The following is an 18,914-nucleotide window of genomic DNA, read 5'->3' as shown; positions in this document are numbered from 1 at the left end:
CGCGAGCAACCGCCCGCAACCAGCCGGGTAAACAAACGCCGCCATATTGGATTTTTCTGGATTGGCTTGGCTGAGCTTGTTTCAAAAAGTTTTGAACAATTTATGCCTTTACCGCCAACTCCCAGGCACCGCCACCGTCGCATTTCAAAATCGTCCCCATTGGCTCTACGGGAATGTCACACCCTTGGCGTAGTCTGCACATCAGTGAGCTGCGGGGCACGTGAAGAGTGTGGGTCGTCTGCAATTAAACGACCACTTAGACACTCCCAATCTAAAGAAATCAGCCAGCAAAGTAATTACATATGTTTATTTTTTTGTGCTATGACAGAGCCCTCAGCATAAGTAATACTGCATTACAGGGTTAGCCTGAACCAAATGAAAAGTTCTTCATTTCAAGCTGTAATGTAAAACAGATCCTGACTTAGTGCACCTACCTGTGTCATGGACAGCAGAATCTGCACCAGCAATTGTGCCTAGCCCAAGTGTTGATGGCAACGGCAAGTAGTCTGAAATATAGGTACCACTTAGTTACTCCCAAGGAAAACAAACCAACTGGTGTAGTGAGACATTAGGAATGTTTTCCTATGCAAGATTGCAGGAAGACTTACCGTGACCAAGCATGACTTCCACTGGTGCAGCAGTGGACTGTAGTGGTGAAGCGGATTCAATGCCTATGCGAACAAGGAAAAAAAGATAGCCAATCAAGCTCTGCATAGCAGCACCTTCTGCTCAGTGCACAGTATGGCCTTGATGTTCTATTTGGAACGGTTTCTCTTGCTGGGAGTTAGTGTGATCTTAAATTGGGCTTAAATCGTTTTTGTGAGTTTGTAGGCAGTTACGATTAAAAAGGAAAAATTTGTGCGATCAATATACCGCGACATACAAAATAGCGCAGCAGCACACAGGAAGAAGAATGAAAACACACAAACGAACACTTTACTGTGAACCACGAGGCCATAAATTCACTTGATGTGCATTGTAGGAAATACAAATCAAACTGCAAACCTATCTATGAAGCGTGCAATGTCACCACTATTAATGCTTGCAAACTTATTCCCGAAATCATTCAGGAAGAAATCAGATAGCCTAAGTGACATGTGCATCGCTAAATATCCTGGCGGGTTGCTCCTCAAAGAACCATTTTTACCTTAGAAACCGGTAAAATGTTTACCCTCCATGCTTGCACAATATGCGGCCACTTCATGTATAATTACCGCCTCGTGTGTCACAATAAGCTGCTGGCAGTTTGTGCGTGTGTGTGTTCTTTCTTGACCCTGTGTGCTATTTTGGAGTGAATTCGCGCAGTCTGCCCTCTATTCACCGCAGCGAACAGTAAGTAATAATGACAAGAATACTAAACATTGAGTTGTAAAAATTATTTTCCTCACTGCTGCTGGAGTGCACTATCCAGCATCTGATTGTTAATATGGTTAAGAGAAATTTAAGCTACAACATGGTACACAACTGCAGTCTGATGCAACTGAAACAATGGCCACATGACATTGAAGCAGGAAAGTTTTGTGCCCGGGAAGTGATGTTTGCAGTTAGCCTCTATGAATGCAATTGTTCCCTTTGGTCTTACATTTACAGGATGGGTTTTTCTGAAAATAGTGCCCTCACCTTGTGCCGCACCTTCTTCATAGAAATCTGCAACAAAAAAGCCACAGGATATACTGAGGGATCAAGCTTGGGAAGAATTTACTGGGAGAGGAATTTTGCTTACCCGGGTGCACCAAGGCTCTCAGACGAGGCTCATGCACCTTCACGGAAGGGACTGCTTCATGCGTGAGCCTTGTGCAGGCATCACTAGTGAAGCAATCCCTCGTGAAGTGCTTTGAGCAGAGCCTGTATGTTTTGTAGACCTTTTCCCTTGGTGTCTCCAGGAGTTCAAGCCTATTGGCATATTTCAGCCAAATGGAGAATCTGAAAAACAGCCAAATAACATGATTTCATACATTTTAAAGGTTTGCATACCTCACTTCAGGAATGCTTATTAGCATCTCCTTACACAGCAAAGGGGTACGAACATTATATAACATATATGCGTGAAAACAACTGTGGCAGGATGCAAGCAAAATAAGACAGCAGTTTGTAACAATGTGCCACAGCCTGCTAGTCTATTGCTATGCTGGCCAATCGAAACGATGAATGAAATCACCTTTTTAATGTCTGGCTATGATCGACAAGCCAGAACCTTTAAAATTCTTGAGCTTATGTTTTCTTTTGTGATCTGCTTTTGGTTTAGGTAACAATAACTAGTTCTTTGTTCCAACTGCTTTTTGGGTGCGGCATAATTTTGTGCAGCAGATAGAAATGGGGACAGAGCTTCACTGCAGACTTAAGCTCTATCTGATCATAGCAATTATTCCACTCACACTTTTCTCTAGGTAACTGCATACTAACCACCACCCATGATTCGTTCTTTTCTAATTCCTCCATTAAACACAAGTGCCAATGTAGCTATGCTATGGCAGACAGCTGCTTGCCCACAAATTTGAAGTCTGGATTAAGAACAGCAGGTAAATGAACCAGTAGGCACAGTTTTTCATCTTTTGCTTTCACTGTGATCAAATGGGAAGTGTGAAAGGGATGTGAGCAGAACATCAACAGGAAACACTGCTCTTTCAAGAAACTGAAGGTGCAGGCAAATAGCATGGGTCCAGAAGAAGGGGAAAAAAGTGCTTAAGCAAGGGAAATGTCCCAAAAAAGACACAGACAAGAAGAAAGCGACCTTCGCCTTCCCCTCACCCACCCGCCGGAAACGAGCGTTTCCGGCGTACTAGGCGAAACTATTTGCGAGCTTCCCAAAAGCTGTCAAGGACAAGGCGCGAGATAAGAGACATATGTGAGGAGATGGGAATAATGCGGAGAGTTCAGAGCCCTCCAAGGTCAGTCGTGCGCCCCGCGAGCGAGCAGCGTAGAGGACAGCCGGGGTGGAGTGTGGAGCGAAATTTACAATGCTGGAGCGGCAGCACTACGGTAGGCAATAGTTTCGAGAAACGCTTCCACGGAGTACATGGGTGGTTGAGCGCGGATATCGCGAGGAAAAGCTCCGGTAAAAGTAAGAAAAACAAGACCGGCGGACTTTCTATATGCGGCTCACGGCGTGCAATGGACTTTCAGCGCGGTGTCCAACACTAGTGGTGTTAGTCTGAACAGCTCGATAATTTATGTGACGTGCATCACTGCTGCAGAAACCATGCACGAACACGCAAGAAATAATATTCAAGCGCGCTGAACTCCGTAAAGAAACAGCCAAACTGAGCATTACAATTACTCCGCTGACGACGCTATAGGCACAGAAGTTAGAATATTCATATTTAAAATACACTCTGAGGGCACCGGAATCTGCGGGGAATAAGCTTTTAAAGGCAGCGAGAAAAGTCAGTGAGTCAGACACACACACACACACATGCGAACAAGCAAGCAAGGTAACTAACGGTCCCACGCTTATGAGAGGCAACGGCTGTTGGGCCATCTCAAACTGCAGCACCTTCCCTTAATTTTGCTTTAATGTCCTTAAACGTACTTATCAAACTCATCTCGCAAAACCAAAGCCACTGCAGTAAACAGCGCCAGGTAAAACTAGTTCTATTCCGTCGGCAATTTCAAATGGTAACGACCAAGGGCGGTCAAAACAAAGGCACAACGGTCGCCAACGGCTATGCAAAGAGGGATACGATAGTCAGTGAATTCATAAATACCTGTGGTCAGAAGGAAATCTGAAGAGATGTTCTCCACTCTTGCCGGATGTGCTGCACCACTTCGCGCAACAATACATATGCGACATGACGCTGAGGACGGTAATCACGCTGGCCCAGCGCTACGGCATCAGTACATGGAGTCTAGGCTTTAAAGGGTTCAGCCGTATGTAGCCGTATCCATCCAACCATCCATGTGCTGTCATCCCCTCGCTCTGTTTCGTTGGTTTCGTAACCATCGTAACCATCACTCATATTTTGTGCCATTCCTACTTTCGAAAGCGAAACCATTACAAGTGCAGAATGGTGACGAATAGTTCCTACAAAATATTAACAATAAAAATTGTTTTTCTTGTTTCAAAGACTTAAATTGTGTACGGCGCGAGCAAATAGAAATGAGATGAATTTGAACGCTGAGTAGATGTAGTAATAGTTCTGGTTGGTTGCAGTGTTATGCAATGTAAAAAAATTACGTTTACACAAAGTAATATTGTATTTTTTATTATTATTAGAGTGAAGCTTCGAATATATTAAAAACTGACAAAAATAGCTGCAAATCTCACTCTAAACCAATTAGAGCCAAAGCCACAGACACGTGCGTGGGCCATGTCTGTACTCATGTGCGTGTGCGTGCTTACTACGACAACAATGCAGCGTGATTTTAGCTTGGGTCAGAGCGCTTCTCGTGAATTATATTAAAATGGCGATATTTGCTGTTTCGGGTCCTGAACATCTAATGCCCGATGAAACCGAGATTTAGTGTTTGTGTATAAGCGGCGCGGTACGACTGACAGAGATGTCACGGGTACCAAAGCAGAGTGCGGCATATCGTGAATACTCCGTTGAGCAGTGGGTAAGCTGATTCTCGAACCTGCCTTTGATTGCAACTCATGTGAGCACAGATATTCGTCCTCTTGGCCAGTTTTAACGAAGTGAACTTCACTACGGTTACGCACGTTTGTAATGTTGCGATGTATGTGTACTACGTGCGAAACCGGTCGTTGCGCAGTACTAGAAATAAAAAAAAAAAAACAAGATTGTGGTGTTTAAGTTTTGGACAGTGACTAGTAATCGCACGCAGCGTATAGGTAGAGTGTATTTACTTAGTGAAGCCAGCAAAACTAACACCTAGCGTCTCATTCTGATGCACTCGTGTTTGTTACGTCCAACACCAGACAAGCTTGGAAATCCGACAGGTTGCATCCCATCTGCAGTTAAGAGCAGGTGCCGTGTGGGCACCGACATCTGACAATAACCAGGCTGCAGTGTTTTGAGGGATGTGCTGCGCATTGAATTGTTCTAGCTATAAAGTAGTGGCCAGTTAATTTTTGTTCTTTGTAAATCTAATATACTTTCACACCGGTTAGCAAGAGAATCAGTGTGTTGCAAGAAGCAGAATTCTTAGTGGTTTGTAGTTACTGCAAACTTTTTTACCAGCTGTTGACATTTGCTCATGTTAATTTCTAAACAGTCCAAGATTCATAAGGGGCTGTACTATTTTCCGTATTGGACTTCTGTGGTCACCATATAGCTAGCCATTGAGATGGTATGGTAAGCAACGACGAAACATGGTTTGACCTCATTTGTGCAGCATTTATATGCGTGTTCTGAAGTCTGGCGGGCAAAATGGGAGTTATAGGTGCACTGAATACTTTAGGACAGCATGCCTTCAGAACTAGAAGCTCAAAAAGGTGTGTTTACAAGGCAGCCTATTAAACAGTGGTATGAAAGGACATTTATTTATGTCGGTTAACTGTTATGAAAGAATCATCTTTCTGTAGACAGGAGCGACTGCAGAAGCATATCTTTCAAGCTAGCATGAACTTATCGTCACTGAAGTCTAAGCTTGGCAAGTAGTTTCGTGTGTAAAAGTGAGTTTAAGCCAAGGTAACACAGGAGGCAATGTCTCTGCACATGAAAGCTAAAAGTTAACAAAAATGCAAAAGAAAAATGCTGTGAGATTTCACTATAGGTGAGGCAAGAGTGAATCGCATAGGAGTTACTGCAAAGTTGTTTCATAGTTAGGGAGATTGAATTCAGTGCTTATTTTTTATATATAGTCACTTCTTGGCAATGAATTACGCTCTTCTTACTAGCATACCGACGAAATGGGCGTCAGGAGATTACTGTAATAGTTGTAGCTGAAGTTATATGCCACCCATTGACGTAAAAAATAAATGTAAAGCACCAGGGAAACTTTCAGGGCTAAAACTGTTTTTACCTATTCCACTCCCAACCAGATTTTAAACGTGTATGGCAACCATAAAATGTGTCTAGGGGTTGGACTTTTCAGTTTTATTTTGTAAATTCAGCACACTTTTTGAATGTTTTTTTTTTTTTCAGAAAGCAACCAGCAGTTTTTTCTCATGAATATTATTTCCTGTGTATGAATTTTCGTTTTTTTTTTCGGTGAAGTAAACAATCTCCCTGTGCAGCCGAAAGTGGTGGGTTTATCTTGGCCTTTTGTTATTAGCACAAGCAGCTCACAGAGCAGTAATCAGCGCACAATTATCTTACGCTTAAGGAAGTCTTACCATCGTAACACATAACTGCCACTTAACCTTTGTGGATGCATTATGCATGGCTTCGCATTGACGTGTTACCAATCCAGAAGTTGTTGGTACCCTTAGATGCAGTGAAAAATCCTGCTTTAGCAAGCGATGGCACTAAGCTGGCGGTAAGTCTTAGCAGGTGATGCTGTGCTATTCGACAGTGCTTGGCTAGGAGTGAAGCCTCCCGATCTGCTACAGCATGTCTAAGTTTGCAGATCAGTGCCTCCAAACTCATAGCTGTACAGTACTAAATTCCAAAGGTACTGTTGTCTCATTGTGTTCCTGGCTCCAGAACTTTCTCAATGTTGTCATATTCTGAATAGCCAGTTAGTTGTGACATGCCGGTCAGGAATACTAACCTTTTTCGTTTTAAACCATTAAGTCCAACCCCTAATCATGTCTCTTAGCAATGGGTAAGTTTCTCACAGTGTTCGGCAAGGCTAAGGGGATAGATTTAAGGATATGATGTCTCCATTTGCAGTTTGTGTGTTTAATCTTGCGTTTCACTGTTTTTCGTGAGCAGCATGCTGTTACTTTGCCCAGTCACACCAATCTGCCTTCTGTGAAAGTTTGCACCGCCCATTTGTTGTGTTCCTGTGCAGAAGGAACTCCTGGAGCGTCTCACAGCCCCATCTGTGCAACAGTCGGCTTCCACTGGCATAGTAGAAGGTTTGTCGAGTGTTTCTGCACAGGCATTTTTCCAATGACTATGTCCATGCTTTACTGTTAGGGCAAAGTGTGTCGTGTTAGCCCCCATGGCGCTGTCATGGTGCTGTTATAGCTGCTTGCTGACAGCTGTGTAACAAGCTATTCGTTCTTTAAAAGCGTGTTTCCTCAGAAGGGGATTCGAAATTAAATACCCACTGTTGCAGAAAGTGCTGCAGTCTGTTTGAAGATATTTACTTACTTCTGAGCACCACGATTTTAAACACTGCAGGGTGGTGATGTCTGCACATTATAGCTTTACGAGGGCAAGGGTAGCCATGATGGTAGAAGTTAGAATTACTACTTGACCTCAGAAGGTCAATGTTTGCCAGGTGAGGTTGCGCTAGTGTCATGGATCCAGTCTGTACTATAGTGGCTGACTTTTCGCCTGCAGTGCCATGCCGCCATGTTCAACAAAAATGAATGCGGGGAGGGTTTGTGGGGTAGTGCAGCTTCTTCTGTCAGTTCAGATTCATTCATCAGTGGAGTCTCATTGATCAAGAACTGAAAAAGGTTTGGTCCCGTCAACATCAAGTGTATTACAGAGGCTCCGTTCAGTTCTAACTCTGCATGTTTCAAGGAAAGATTGGCCTCCTTTGAGTTTAATTAAAGAACTATAGACACACGATTTCAGCTGTATGTTTTCTTCTCTGTAAAGATGCACAAGACAATAGGTGGATTGCCATGTGGTATTCACCTACAACTGCAAAATAATTTATAACTAAGCTTCTTCTCTCATGCGGTTTCAGTTTCATCAAATGAACAATGGCCATGACTGCTGATATGTCATTTATCATTCCCGCTCCTAAAGCAGGCTGGCTTCAGTGTCGCGGTGAATTAAACAGACATATCAGCTATTATATTCCAATTCTTTCTGTGCCTCATGTGACCTAGACACTTAACGTCATAGCCATCATTTAGTTAATAAAACCGAAACTGAAACAGTATGAAAGAACAAACTCAATTGTAGATTACATTGTGATTGTATGGGTACATCCCGTAGTGATCTTGCGTACTATCAGTACCCAAGGGAAAGAAACAAGTTATCACAAATAAAAACGTTTGAACACCTACAAGGCTTAAGTTCCAGGGAAGTGCATGCAATTGGTTGACAGGAGCATGTGGTGAGGCAGTTAAGGGTGACCTTTTCGATGTGTCCTATGCAGAGGAGCGGCGAATGACCAACCGGCGAGCATGCCTCCTGGCACGGCTGACGCAGCGCCTCTGCTGCCAGTACCGGTGGCGGACGGCTGCAGAAGCCCTCGAGGTGCTCCTGGCAGGGCACTACCCAGCTGACCAGTTCTGCTACAAGGTGGGCTCGTTGAACCAAACCTCTTTGCTCTTATCGGTCGCAAAGCCGCTGATAGAATCCTGGGTTTCTGAGTTGGCACTGGGCGTTTTTGGAAACTAGGGAACAGGAACACCGCTTATAAGCTCTGTTCTTTTGAAGATAGATTGAAGACAACTGCCTGTATTTTTTGTTGCTGTAGTCGGCTGCAACTCAAGTCCACAGTGAAGCTCCGCCAAAATTTGTGACCACCACACATTGTTTCTCCATGACAAGGGAATAGTCTGTTGGAGCTTTCCTTGTTACCTAAACAAAAAGCTGATAACGGGATGGATTATAAGTGTGAGTGGAGTATTGTAGCAGCCTTCAGGCCATGGCCGGTAGGCAACTGCTATTTGCATTAATTGTATTGTGTAATAGTAAAATTAGGTTGTTTGGCTTTTTGTGACTCTCTTGACAACAGTGGAAGGTGTATTTAGAGCTGGGAAATCCGGAGTTAAAAATGGAATATTTCTTCATGCCACTGAAGCTCACGGCATTGATGAGGACATTGAGTGCATTGAGGCTTTGCGATCTCTGACTGGACGTTTGTGGTGGTGTAGTATATACTTCATCTCACAAATCATTTGCAGTGCTGTGAAGACTGCAGCAATCTGAACCAATGAGTATGGCATGCACTGCAAAACTTGCTCCCCCGCATCCTTCACCCCGCAACTGGTGGCTTTATCACTGGGAAGGAAAGAGCGCCAGTGTTCAGCTGCTGCGCGCAGGGGACTCGGCCAACTCGGCAGACGGCATGTTTACAAATGGCGGTGCACCACTACACAGCAGGCCTCCTCAGTGTTGTGTTCATGCGGACTTCCTCTGCTAGTTTAACCAGTGAATGAGATGCTCACTGGACTTTTAGAACACCATCCTAAACTAGCTTTTCAATTACTAAATTGACGGTTTCAAAAATAGTCGCCACACTGCTGAAATATTTGAAAGACTATTTGTTGTCCTTCTTGGCCCTGATCGAATGAGACAGCTCTACCTTTCACAGTGCTGCAAACGACTTGTGAGACAAACTAAGTCTCACAGATCCACCAACTAAAAATGGCCTGATGTTGTAGGTGAAAATGGCCCGTGGCAGCGGTACCCGTATCTTATTTTCAGTCTTTTTTTGGCTTTCAGTGAAGCTTGGTTCTTCGTGGTTTGAACTCAGCACAGCACAACCTTGCTACAGTAAACTCGGATGCAGTAAAGTGAAACTGCGGTCCTATTGTGCCTTCCATAGACGACAAATTTTTTTTTTTTTTTCCATTTATAGTAACGACAACATCCATAAAGAAACGGCGTACTGAGGAATACACCATTTATGAATGGCCCAGGGCTCGAAACCTGAACTTAACGTGCGTGTGTATTCCCATTGATTGTGTTTAACTCTTCCTGTCTTTAAAAGTTCTATCGGGCACTCCAGGCAGCGGTAATTGTTGTACATGCACAACGGAACGTGCCGTGTAAATGCTCTCGACAAGTAAGTGGGCGACTGTACTTCCCGCGGAATGATGACATCACTGCACCCGCGCAGTCTAGGATCTCGAGGCCAACATTCGGACGCAAATGAATCTTGAAGGCAATAGAATGGCGTTATTTTAGATGTCTTAAAGGGCAGTTGCAGAGGTTTTTGAAATCGATGAGTTTAAAGAGGTTGAATGTATGAAACTTGAAAGTAAAGCTTGCAAAGTCCTTTCTGGCTAGCATTTGAAATGTTGGCGTAATTATCGACTAAAATAGCTACAGCCTTAAAAATTCTCCACAGTCAGCTTTCAGTTTCAAAATAATTTGTAACTCTGCTATTGAGCAGCAAATTTTGGCGCGGTATTGAACGTTGTGAGCTTGGAAAACTCCCCGATATCAAGACCGTCTTGCAAACCACCTTGGTTTTGTCGTTTTCTTGGCTGTCACGGTAATTTTTGGCAATGAGCCTCAGGATAATGTTACATAACATACTTACAGGATTGTAAGCCGACTCGATTGTAAGTTGGCCCTTCATATCACATCTCAGAAAAAAAAAAACAACTTGGCGGTCGTTTAAGCTTGGCCTTTAATAATAGAACGCGACAGCATTATCCTGCAGCCGCCGCTTATCGCCAGCCGCTATCAGCGGCAGTGCGCGCGATCGTGCCCGTGGGCACATTCCAAAACGAAAATGTATTACTCACTGGACTTGTCCTCACTAGCGCTACCGTCGCGATCGCAGCTGCGGTCCCACAGCATGTTGTTCTAACGTCATCGTGCAGCAAAATTCCGCACTTCACTAACAGCCACATCACGACATCGCATGGAATAGCTGAAAATTTTGCCTCGCTGCAGCTGCAACACCTGTATCGCCTGTTGTGAACGTCGAACTTGGGCACCAGCGCGCAGTTGTTTGTTTCTTTGGTGTAAAGAATGACAGCCATCTTAAATGCAGCCGTGAGCGAGTGCCGGTCGCTTACCAGACCCGGAGCACAAAGGTCGACTGACGAAGCACTACTTTAAAAATTTGTGAAACAAGGCCGGCAGTAGTCAAATGCATCAGAACCAAAGAGAAATTACGCGTGAGCGGTGTCGGCTCTTCCGTCAGCTACCGACAGCCCCCGATGACGCTGCCTTCCGAATGGTGGTGTCGCCGCGATTGGAACAGCGGCCCTTCCGTCTTCTATCGACGCTCCCTTGAGCGCCGAGTGCGCAGTTGAAAGTAAAAAGAAAGAGCAGCAGAAAGCGAATGCGTTATCGAGCTGCCGCTGCCGCTTGTCAGCAGCTGCAATCTGCAGCCACGTGTGGGGGGGGGAGCGATGCTGGTTTTCTTCTTTTTCAACAGCCGCCATCGGCCGTCGCGCATGAGGAGGGGTTGCTGGTTCTGCGCGTTGACATAGCAGGTGCTCAGCACCAAGAGCGATGCAACGGAGCCATGCAGCAGAAATGAAACCACGTGGTAGCATGCCTGATATCTCATTTGTCTCGCCTTTATTTATGGTTTATGATGCCCTGCAATAGCAGGTGCTGCCACTGGTTGGGCTTGTCAGACCCAGATTGCTCTTCCTGAGTCACCAATCACTACTTTAACTGCCACCTGCCACTGTGGTCAGTTTGCTCACAATCCAGTGGGCAGGTTGTGGTGTTGCCACAGGGTCCTGTGTCCTAGGTGGCCCATCTGGTTGCTTCTCCAGGGATTTTTCACTTGCAACGCTGACGACACTGGCACCGCCGCCGCTGCCGCTGGATTTTCTGCACAGCAGGAGCTTTAACACTATCACACTAAAAAGTAATAACAGCAAATGTCAGTCGCAGGGAAGTGTGTTCTTGTACCAGTGCTGCAGGTAATATGGCTTTCGCCCTCATGAGTGAACCGGTTGAGTTGTGGCTGCCTTCGGTAATTTTTTTCCCCTCATTGAGTCCGTCTGTTTCGTGAATGATGGGCACAGTTCTCAGTGTGGCGTGTTTCATGCAGGCGGGGATGCTGTTGCACGAAAACCTGGCGTCACCTGAGAAGACCAATTTCTTTATCAGGTAGTCTGCTGCCAAGTGTGCAGTAATTCACTGTTATGGGAGTTAATGTGCAGCCTTGGTCAAAAGTCTGTGGGATTTTATAACCTGGTGGCACTTCGCCCACTTATCGTGGATTCGAGCCAGAGCAAGCTGAGGGCACAGCCAGCGTTCGTGACGCGCCTGCGCTCTTGCTCAGAAGAAAGGAAGGCGGAGTTATTAGAGAGCACAAATGTTTATTACACGGTAAGCTGCATTACACAACACTGCACTGATCCCCAGGCCTCCGTCCAACCCATAGCCCAACCGCAGCACTCGAAAGCGGGCCCGCGGAGCCGCGCACGCAAAGCAAAGACTACATACGTGCGTGACGGCACATCCCAGGGCGATAGCATGCCGCACAGTCAACCAGAGGGTTAGATTGCGCGCGACACAACACGAGGGAGGAGAGCACATCTTGAGGACGCAGGTCGCATGTCGATGGCCCATCGCGTGTCGTCACCGGCAGTGGCCGGCGGTGATGGAGAACGAGCCAAATCAGACCCTCTAGAATCCGGAGCACGTCAGCACCGCACAGGCAGGCGACAGGACTCCAGAAGTTTGGGCCTGGAGACAAGCATACATACTAGGGCCGCACGTTACACCACCTGCGCTCTTGGTCCCCCGGCAAAGGCCGGGTCACTGGGGAAGCGAAATCTACGCACCTTTCTGCTGCCCGAGTCGATGGCGATCTCCCTGTTCATTTCCTGCTTATGGCCTCTCACTGAAACACCGCCCCCCAGCTGTCACTGGGAGTGACCCAGTGGGGACGCGAGGCCGAAGCAGGAAGAAAGGAAGGGAGGGTGATTTACAGTGGCTCTTCAAAAAGGCTACCCTTGGAAAGGAGGCAAGCACCGCGGCCGCCTGCATTCCGCTCGCGGACACCCCACGGGGGTCTCTCTAACGAGCAAACGGCAACAGCGGGCGCCCACGCCAATCGCTCAAGAAGCCTAATCCCCAGAAGTCTTAGAGCCGCAGCGTTTGATGCACAGCCGTGTAATGTAGCACCTGTAGCTACCTTGTGTATTTGTAGGTTAAGCTAGACCCCCCCCCCTCACCTTTGAGGCAGTGTGCTGTGAGGGATGGAAAGTACCACTTATTATGTGCATGTATAATAACGGCGGTTAAAAATGAGTGCTCACGTATTAGAGAGGAAAATGGAAGATATTTCCCTGTCGCTCGATCTAAGCTCATGACCTGGACAATGGCATACTCCATTGTCTGTGATTGCTGGCTAGAAGTGGGTGGGTGTGTGGCCTAGGCCTCACAGGTCTATGGTTTGGGTGAGTGTCATTCCGGTTCGCTTGCAAAAATGAGTGCTGCTGGCTATGCTTATATTAATTTTCCTGTTATTGCTACCTTGTAAAAGCTCTGTTTTCAGTGAAATTAGTCTTTTTGTCATTAGAGCACAATAGTAAATTTATTTAGGCCACTTGAATTTGCCTTCATTGTCAGTTTAGGAGCAGTGCTATGCTGGTATACTGCTCAGTGAAGGGGGAACACAGTTTTGAAATTTAAAAAAATGGCCAGAAAACGTTTTTTTTTTTTAGGTTGTATTCGCTTCTATGCCCCACTATTTAGGTTGTTCCTAAGTTTAATTCCTGAAATCAAGCTCAAAGTATGCTCTAAAAAAAATTGTTCCATGAACCATAGCGGCTGTGCACTGTGGAGGAACTCTCGAACAATGGGCATTTTTCTCTGTGGCAGTTTTGTGTCCAAATACCCACCTTTTAAAGCAGAATTTTTTGCGACTGTTTCATCTATTTTTACCCGATTTGTACTCCTAAAACCGTTTGGCAGGTTGAGACATTCTTTGTTTTTGAACTCTATGAATTTTAAATTTCTTGTATGACATTTTCTTCTCACTAGTTCTGTCAGTGGACACTGCATTAGAAAATTCAGAACCTAAATTTATGCTTTGGAAAGAAAATTCTTAAAATGTCGTGACCTGTAGCACGCCAGTAAGAAAGCAGTGAATGTTGAACCAGCCTTCTGCCCCATTTTTTTTTTTACTCTGCTGCCTTTTTTTACAAGATTCAAAAGAAAAATATGTATTGAAAAATATTTTCTCAAGTTTTAACAGTGAAATTTTGTGAGAGTAATCATAAAGTTATTTCTAATATGCTAAAGCAATTTCATATAAAAATACAAGAAATAATAAAATACTTGTTCAAAGCCACGTCCCCCCTTAAGGAGTTTGTGAGTCTTGAGATCACAAAATGAGTTGCGAAAAAGTCAATTTTCGTAAAAATTTTCCCATACTAAACATGCTTAAAACTATATGTCTGCTAAATTTCGCGTGCTCAAAACGATTTAAAAGCGTGAAAAAAATTCATGCCTAAAAAGCCGTGCAGCTCAAAAATGAATCATGAGCTTTGAAATGATGTTCCACAGCACGCAATCGCATTTCCGACACCGCTGTCTAATTGTCACCATTTTGCTACTGTTGGAAAGCTTGTTTGAGACGTCTCAAGATAGCGTCACATCAATGTAGCCAAAGCTACAGGTGCTTTCCCGCAACTCAGTTAGTGCACGCAGACTTGTAAATCCTCTTTATCTCTCTTCATGATTTTAGTCTCTGCCTTACGGGCTTTTTATCTGGTTAACCTTGAGCAATTGAAATGAGCTTGGTATCAATTTATTCGGGAAGAGTAGAACTGCATGGTGGGGGGGTTTGCTGTTCTTACTGGCTTTTACATTGACTTACATTTAATTAGCTGCTTTTCTAAATTACTAGCCAACCCGGTCTGTACTTTCTCTTGACAGATTTTTTTGTCCAGTGTACAGTCACCAAGGCAACTGTACAAACAGCATCACCACACAAAGAGTATCTCGGGTGATCAATTCTGTATATACAATATTTCGAAGAATTTTTGAACATTTTTTGGCTAATGGCCTGTAACGAAAAGCCCTGTTAAAATCACAAGACTGTTTCCAACACACATTCTGCGTGTTCTGTTCGAACTCTAAGTGCATATTTGGACACTACATAAAAAAACACGCACAGAGTGATTTTAATAAGAATCGTATCATAAATACCAAAATAGTTTTACGATGACCTGCTTGCCCACTTAGCCTTGGCATTCCATTAAGTCCCCTCTCCTCTCCCAGGCACTCGCGGTGCCTCCTGGTGGCTGACAAGAAGGAGCTGGCCCTGGAGTACATCGTTTACTGCCTCAAGCGTCTGCGCCACTCACACCTGCGCACCTTCTTCCAGGTGAGGCCACCCGCTGGCCAGGTGTTCAGGTGCCCCTTCATTAAAGGGACACTGAAGGCGAATCCTCAGTCAAGCCTGACAGGGAGATTGGTGTCCCAAGATTGCAATTCGGTCATTTCTGTCGAGGACAGAGATTCGATAAGCCTGCACAAATGGCGTAAAAATGAAAGAGTAGCGAAATCCTAAGACAGTTCAGGCACCTCCGCTTCATCATGCAATACATTGCCGGCCATGATTGGCCTATCATTTACACGTACAACGTAACTTTGCCAAGTGTCATTGAGATAGCAGTACTGGGAGTGCTGTTGAGATGTGGGAAAGCGAAGTGGCCCCCATTCTGCATGCCACCGAGTCAGCCCGCATGAAGCTGTCGTGCACAGCAACTTCAGAATTGTAATTCTGGCAGAAGCACTAAGGATCGTTTGAGCTCTTTTCGAATGGCGAGGCCAGTATTAGCATCAAGAGGGGTTAAGTGGGGGCTTCATGGCTGCCGTATTTACACAATTATAAGTCAATAAATTTTTCAAGATTTGAAAATCCGAATTGGGGGGCTGACTTACAGCCGAAACCAAAGCATGGCACTGTAAATAATGGCGAGACAAACGACATACCAGGCATGCTACAGCGTAGTTGCATTTTTGCTGCACAGCTCTGTCGCATCCCTCTTCGTGCTGGCCTTGAGCAGCTGCTATGTTAACCCATTCGCTTCCGCGGCTTCGACGGCCGTTCCCGCGACCTGTTCCGCGCAAATTTTGGCGCCACAGACTGCCGTGTATGGCATCGTAAAGAAACCTCCATAACTCTGGCTATTGCCTCCCACGTGAACATTTTTTGTTTTATTTCGTTCAGGAATGTTTTCCGCAAGCACTGCACTCAGAGTACCTTGCGAGTGTGGAAGGTCTTGAAGCAGACGGGCATGTGAAGTGCCACTCCACATTTCTCGCACTCCCACCGGCTCTCGCTCTTCTTCCCGTGTGCTTTACAGACGTGACATTGCCTGGATGGATTTTGCTTGATTGCGTTCGGTGGGATTTGACGAGGGAAGTGAGCCCACTCACAAGCTTCTAACCGCATCGGTGAATCACCAACAGGCAATTTGCCTCGTCGCCGGTATCCCGGTAGCACAGTCTCTTCGATGAGCTGTTCCGCCAGGTCGACTTTCCAGTCTGTATAGCTCACTCGCTTTCCTGTGATCTTGGCCGATAGGATGTAGCTGTTGTAAACAGCGATATCCATGATGTAAAAAAATATCTTTTTGTATCCTTTTGCGTACCTTCGCATTATAGGAAAGGATGCGAGCTGTTGATCTTCTCGATCCACACCTCCCATTCCACGGTTGTAGTCCTGCACAACCTGGGGCTTCAAAACAGGCAGGCCACTCTGGCGATTTTTCTTGCCGGTGTCAGTCACACTGGCTGTGTTGTGACACGTAGAGAGCATATTGACAGGCTTCTTGTCCTGCCATGTCAAAGCCATGATGCCGTGCGAGAAGAAGGCCTTGCACTCGCCTTTTTTTAGCTTCATCTTTTTTAGCTCCTTGGGCATGTTCTTACGGTGCACCCTAACAGTACCCACAGCGTTTGATCCTGCTTGGTTTATGTGAAGGAAAAGGAGTGGTGAAGAATACCAATTGTCCACATAGATTGTGTGACCGTCCGTGAGACGATCGCCGACAAGGTTGATGACGACGGCCTCGCTACACAACATTCCAATGGTAGCGGTAGTTTGCTCACATTTTCCTGTGTAGACAGAGAAGTTCAGGCAGTAGCCACTAGCAGATTCGCACAGCTTGTAAAACTTTACACCAAAACGGGCTCGTTTTGATGGGTTGAATTGCACGTATGCGAGACGACCACGAAATTTCATCAAACTCTCGTCCACAGCGAGACCTTCTTCTGGAGAGTAGGCACTTCCTATAGACTTGATGATATAGTCCAGTACTGGTCGTAGCTTCCCCAGCTTGTCATCAGTTGCTGCAAGGTTGCTGTCACAGAGATGTAAATATCGGGAGAGCGCCCAGAAACGTTGCCTGGGCATCACTGTCGCAAAAAATGGTGTGCAGATCACACTTCTTTGTGACCAATATGCCTGGATGCTGCTCTTTCGTACCTGGCTCATTAGCACACACAGCGCGAAATAAACTTTTATCTCTCCTGGTGTCGTTTCATGCCACGTGGGGTCCGGCTTAGAAGCCTGTTTCTGCCTTGCATAAGCGTTGCTGTGCCTTGCAATCATCTCCCAAAAATCGTCTCCAAGGAGTGCGTTGAACAATCCCAAAGCAGTAGGACTCTCACCTACTTTGAGCTGGATCCCTCGTTTGACTCCAGGACTACCGGTAAAAGGCAGTTTGGAGACCTTATCTGAACGGTCTTTTTCCTCCCACTGCCAATCTTCATTTCTTGGCTTTTTGGAAGGTGGTGGGCAGGAGAGCGGAGTGCCTTCAGGTACACACACATCGCTTTCACAACCACTGCTGTTCTCACCGTCACTCTCATCGTCGCCACTATTGTGGTCCGAGGTAGCTTCTGGATCGTCATCACAGTCACTTTCATCATCACTTTGGAACACCAGCTCGAGAATTTCCTCACACGTGAGAGCTTTCTTCCTTCTCGACGCCATGCTCGACACGCAGCAAACGACAACAGAAAGAGAGGAGACGCCAACTTCTTTTTTTTTCAAACAACCAAAACTCAGAAATACTGGACAACTATGTCCATCTGGTGTTAAAAAGACGAAACAACGTACTAACAGTGTAGAAAGAAGCGCCATCTATCTGGGCCTTTTAAAAACGCTCTTTTTCGGAGCGGCCGGCGAACCGCCGGCTTATTGCAGTTTGGCCTTGCCCGAAACGGCCGGCGGTTCGCCGGCTTTGGAAGCGAATGGGTTAATGCACAGAACCGGCATTCGCTTCCCGCGCTCAGCGGCCGATGACGGCTTTCGCTGTCAATAAGCAGCAAACCGGTGCTACCCCAATATGGCTGCAGATTGCAGCTGCAGATTGTGGCTGCAGATTGCGGCTGGTGATAAGCAGCGGCACCCCAATAACGCATTCTCGTTCTAATCTTAATAGGCGACCTCCAAGCTTTTTTTTTACCTTCAACTGCGCACTCAGCGCTCAAGGGAGCGTCGATAGTTGATGGAAAGGCCGCTGTTCCAATCACGGTGGCACTGCCACTCGGAACGGCAGCAGCGCCAAGGAGTGTCGACAGCCGACGAAAGAACTGACGCCTCTCGCGCGTTGTTTCTGTTTGGCTCTGACGCATTTGACTACTGCCAGCCGCGTTTCACAAGTATTTAAAGTAGTGCTTCCTCAGTCGTCATTTGTGCTCTGGGCCCAGTAAGGGACCGGCACTTGCTCACGGCTACATTCAAGACGGCTGTCGTTCTTTACGCTGAAGAAACGAACAACTGCACGCCGAGCCACAAGTTCAACTTTCGCAACGGGTGATACAGGTGCCACAGCTGCAGTGAGGCAAAATTTTCAGCTGTTCCAATGCGCTGTCGTGATGTGGCTGTTTGTGAAGTGAAGGATTTGGCTGAAGAACGTTAGAACGACGTGCTGTGTGACCGCAGCAGTGATCACGACGGCAGCTGTAGTGAGGACAAGTAGTTGAGTGACTAATACATTTTCGCTTTGGAATGTGCCCACGGGCATGCCTGCGCGCGCTGCAGCCGATAGTGGCTGGCGATAAGCGCCGGCCACAGGATAATGCTATCACTTTCTATTATTAAAGGCCAAGCTTAAACAACTTCGCCAAGTTTTTTTTTCCGGAAATGTGATGTTGGGGGGGGGGGGGGGGTGTAAATACGGTATGTGTAAATACGGTATGTAATAGAACGGCATCATCTGTTGATTCGTATTGTAACTAGGGCCCATTTCATCACCAGAAAGTGTGGTTTTG

The 18,914-nt window shown here is 45.9% G+C and overlaps 2 protein-coding genes across 9 annotated transcripts in view; one reads left to right on the top strand and one right to left on the bottom strand.

The window, feature by feature from the left end:
• Positions 1-3,912, bottom strand: part of LOC144105337 (protein argonaute-2-like) — a 38,238-nt gene extending 34,326 nt beyond the window's left edge. For 2 of the 7 annotated variants that reach the window (XM_077638475.1, XM_077638476.1), the window contains exons 1-5: positions 3,705-3,912; positions 1,724-1,923; positions 1,621-1,647; positions 609-671; positions 435-506 (exon numbers count right to left, since the gene is read on the bottom strand). In XM_077638475.1, the coding sequence (XP_077494601.1) occupies positions 435-506; positions 609-671; positions 1,621-1,647; positions 1,724-1,923; positions 3,705-3,790 (448 nt within the window). In that variant the 5' untranslated portion in view covers positions 3,791-3,912. The other 5 variants (XM_077638478.1, XM_077638482.1, XM_077638479.1 and 2 more) reach the window with 5 other exon arrangements.
• Positions 3,913-4,288: 376 nt separating this feature from the next.
• LOC144105229 (uncharacterized) overlaps positions 4,289-18,914 on the top strand; it is a 48,520-nt gene continuing 33,894 nt past the window's right edge. Inside the window, exons 1-5 of one of the 2 annotated variants that reach the window (XM_077638376.1) lie at positions 4,289-4,554; positions 6,856-6,922; positions 8,125-8,270; positions 11,722-11,780; positions 14,907-15,012. In XM_077638376.1, the coding sequence (XP_077494502.1) occupies positions 4,498-4,554; positions 6,856-6,922; positions 8,125-8,270; positions 11,722-11,780; positions 14,907-15,012 (435 nt within the window). In that variant the 5' untranslated portion in view covers positions 4,289-4,497. Of the gene's footprint in view, positions 4,658-6,855; positions 6,923-8,124; positions 8,271-11,721; positions 11,781-14,906; positions 15,013-18,914 lie in introns of both variants that reach the window. The other variant, XM_077638377.1, reaches the window with a different exon arrangement.

The sequence above is a fragment of the Amblyomma americanum genome, chromosome 9 (assembly GCF_052857255.1).
Source record: "Amblyomma americanum isolate KBUSLIRL-KWMA chromosome 9, ASM5285725v1, whole genome shotgun sequence".
In the NCBI taxonomy this organism is placed as follows: Eukaryota; Metazoa; Arthropoda; class Arachnida; order Ixodida; family Ixodidae; genus Amblyomma; species Amblyomma americanum.
The sequence above is the reverse complement of the archived record's forward strand: the minus strand, read 5'-3'. Positions and strand labels throughout refer to the sequence as shown.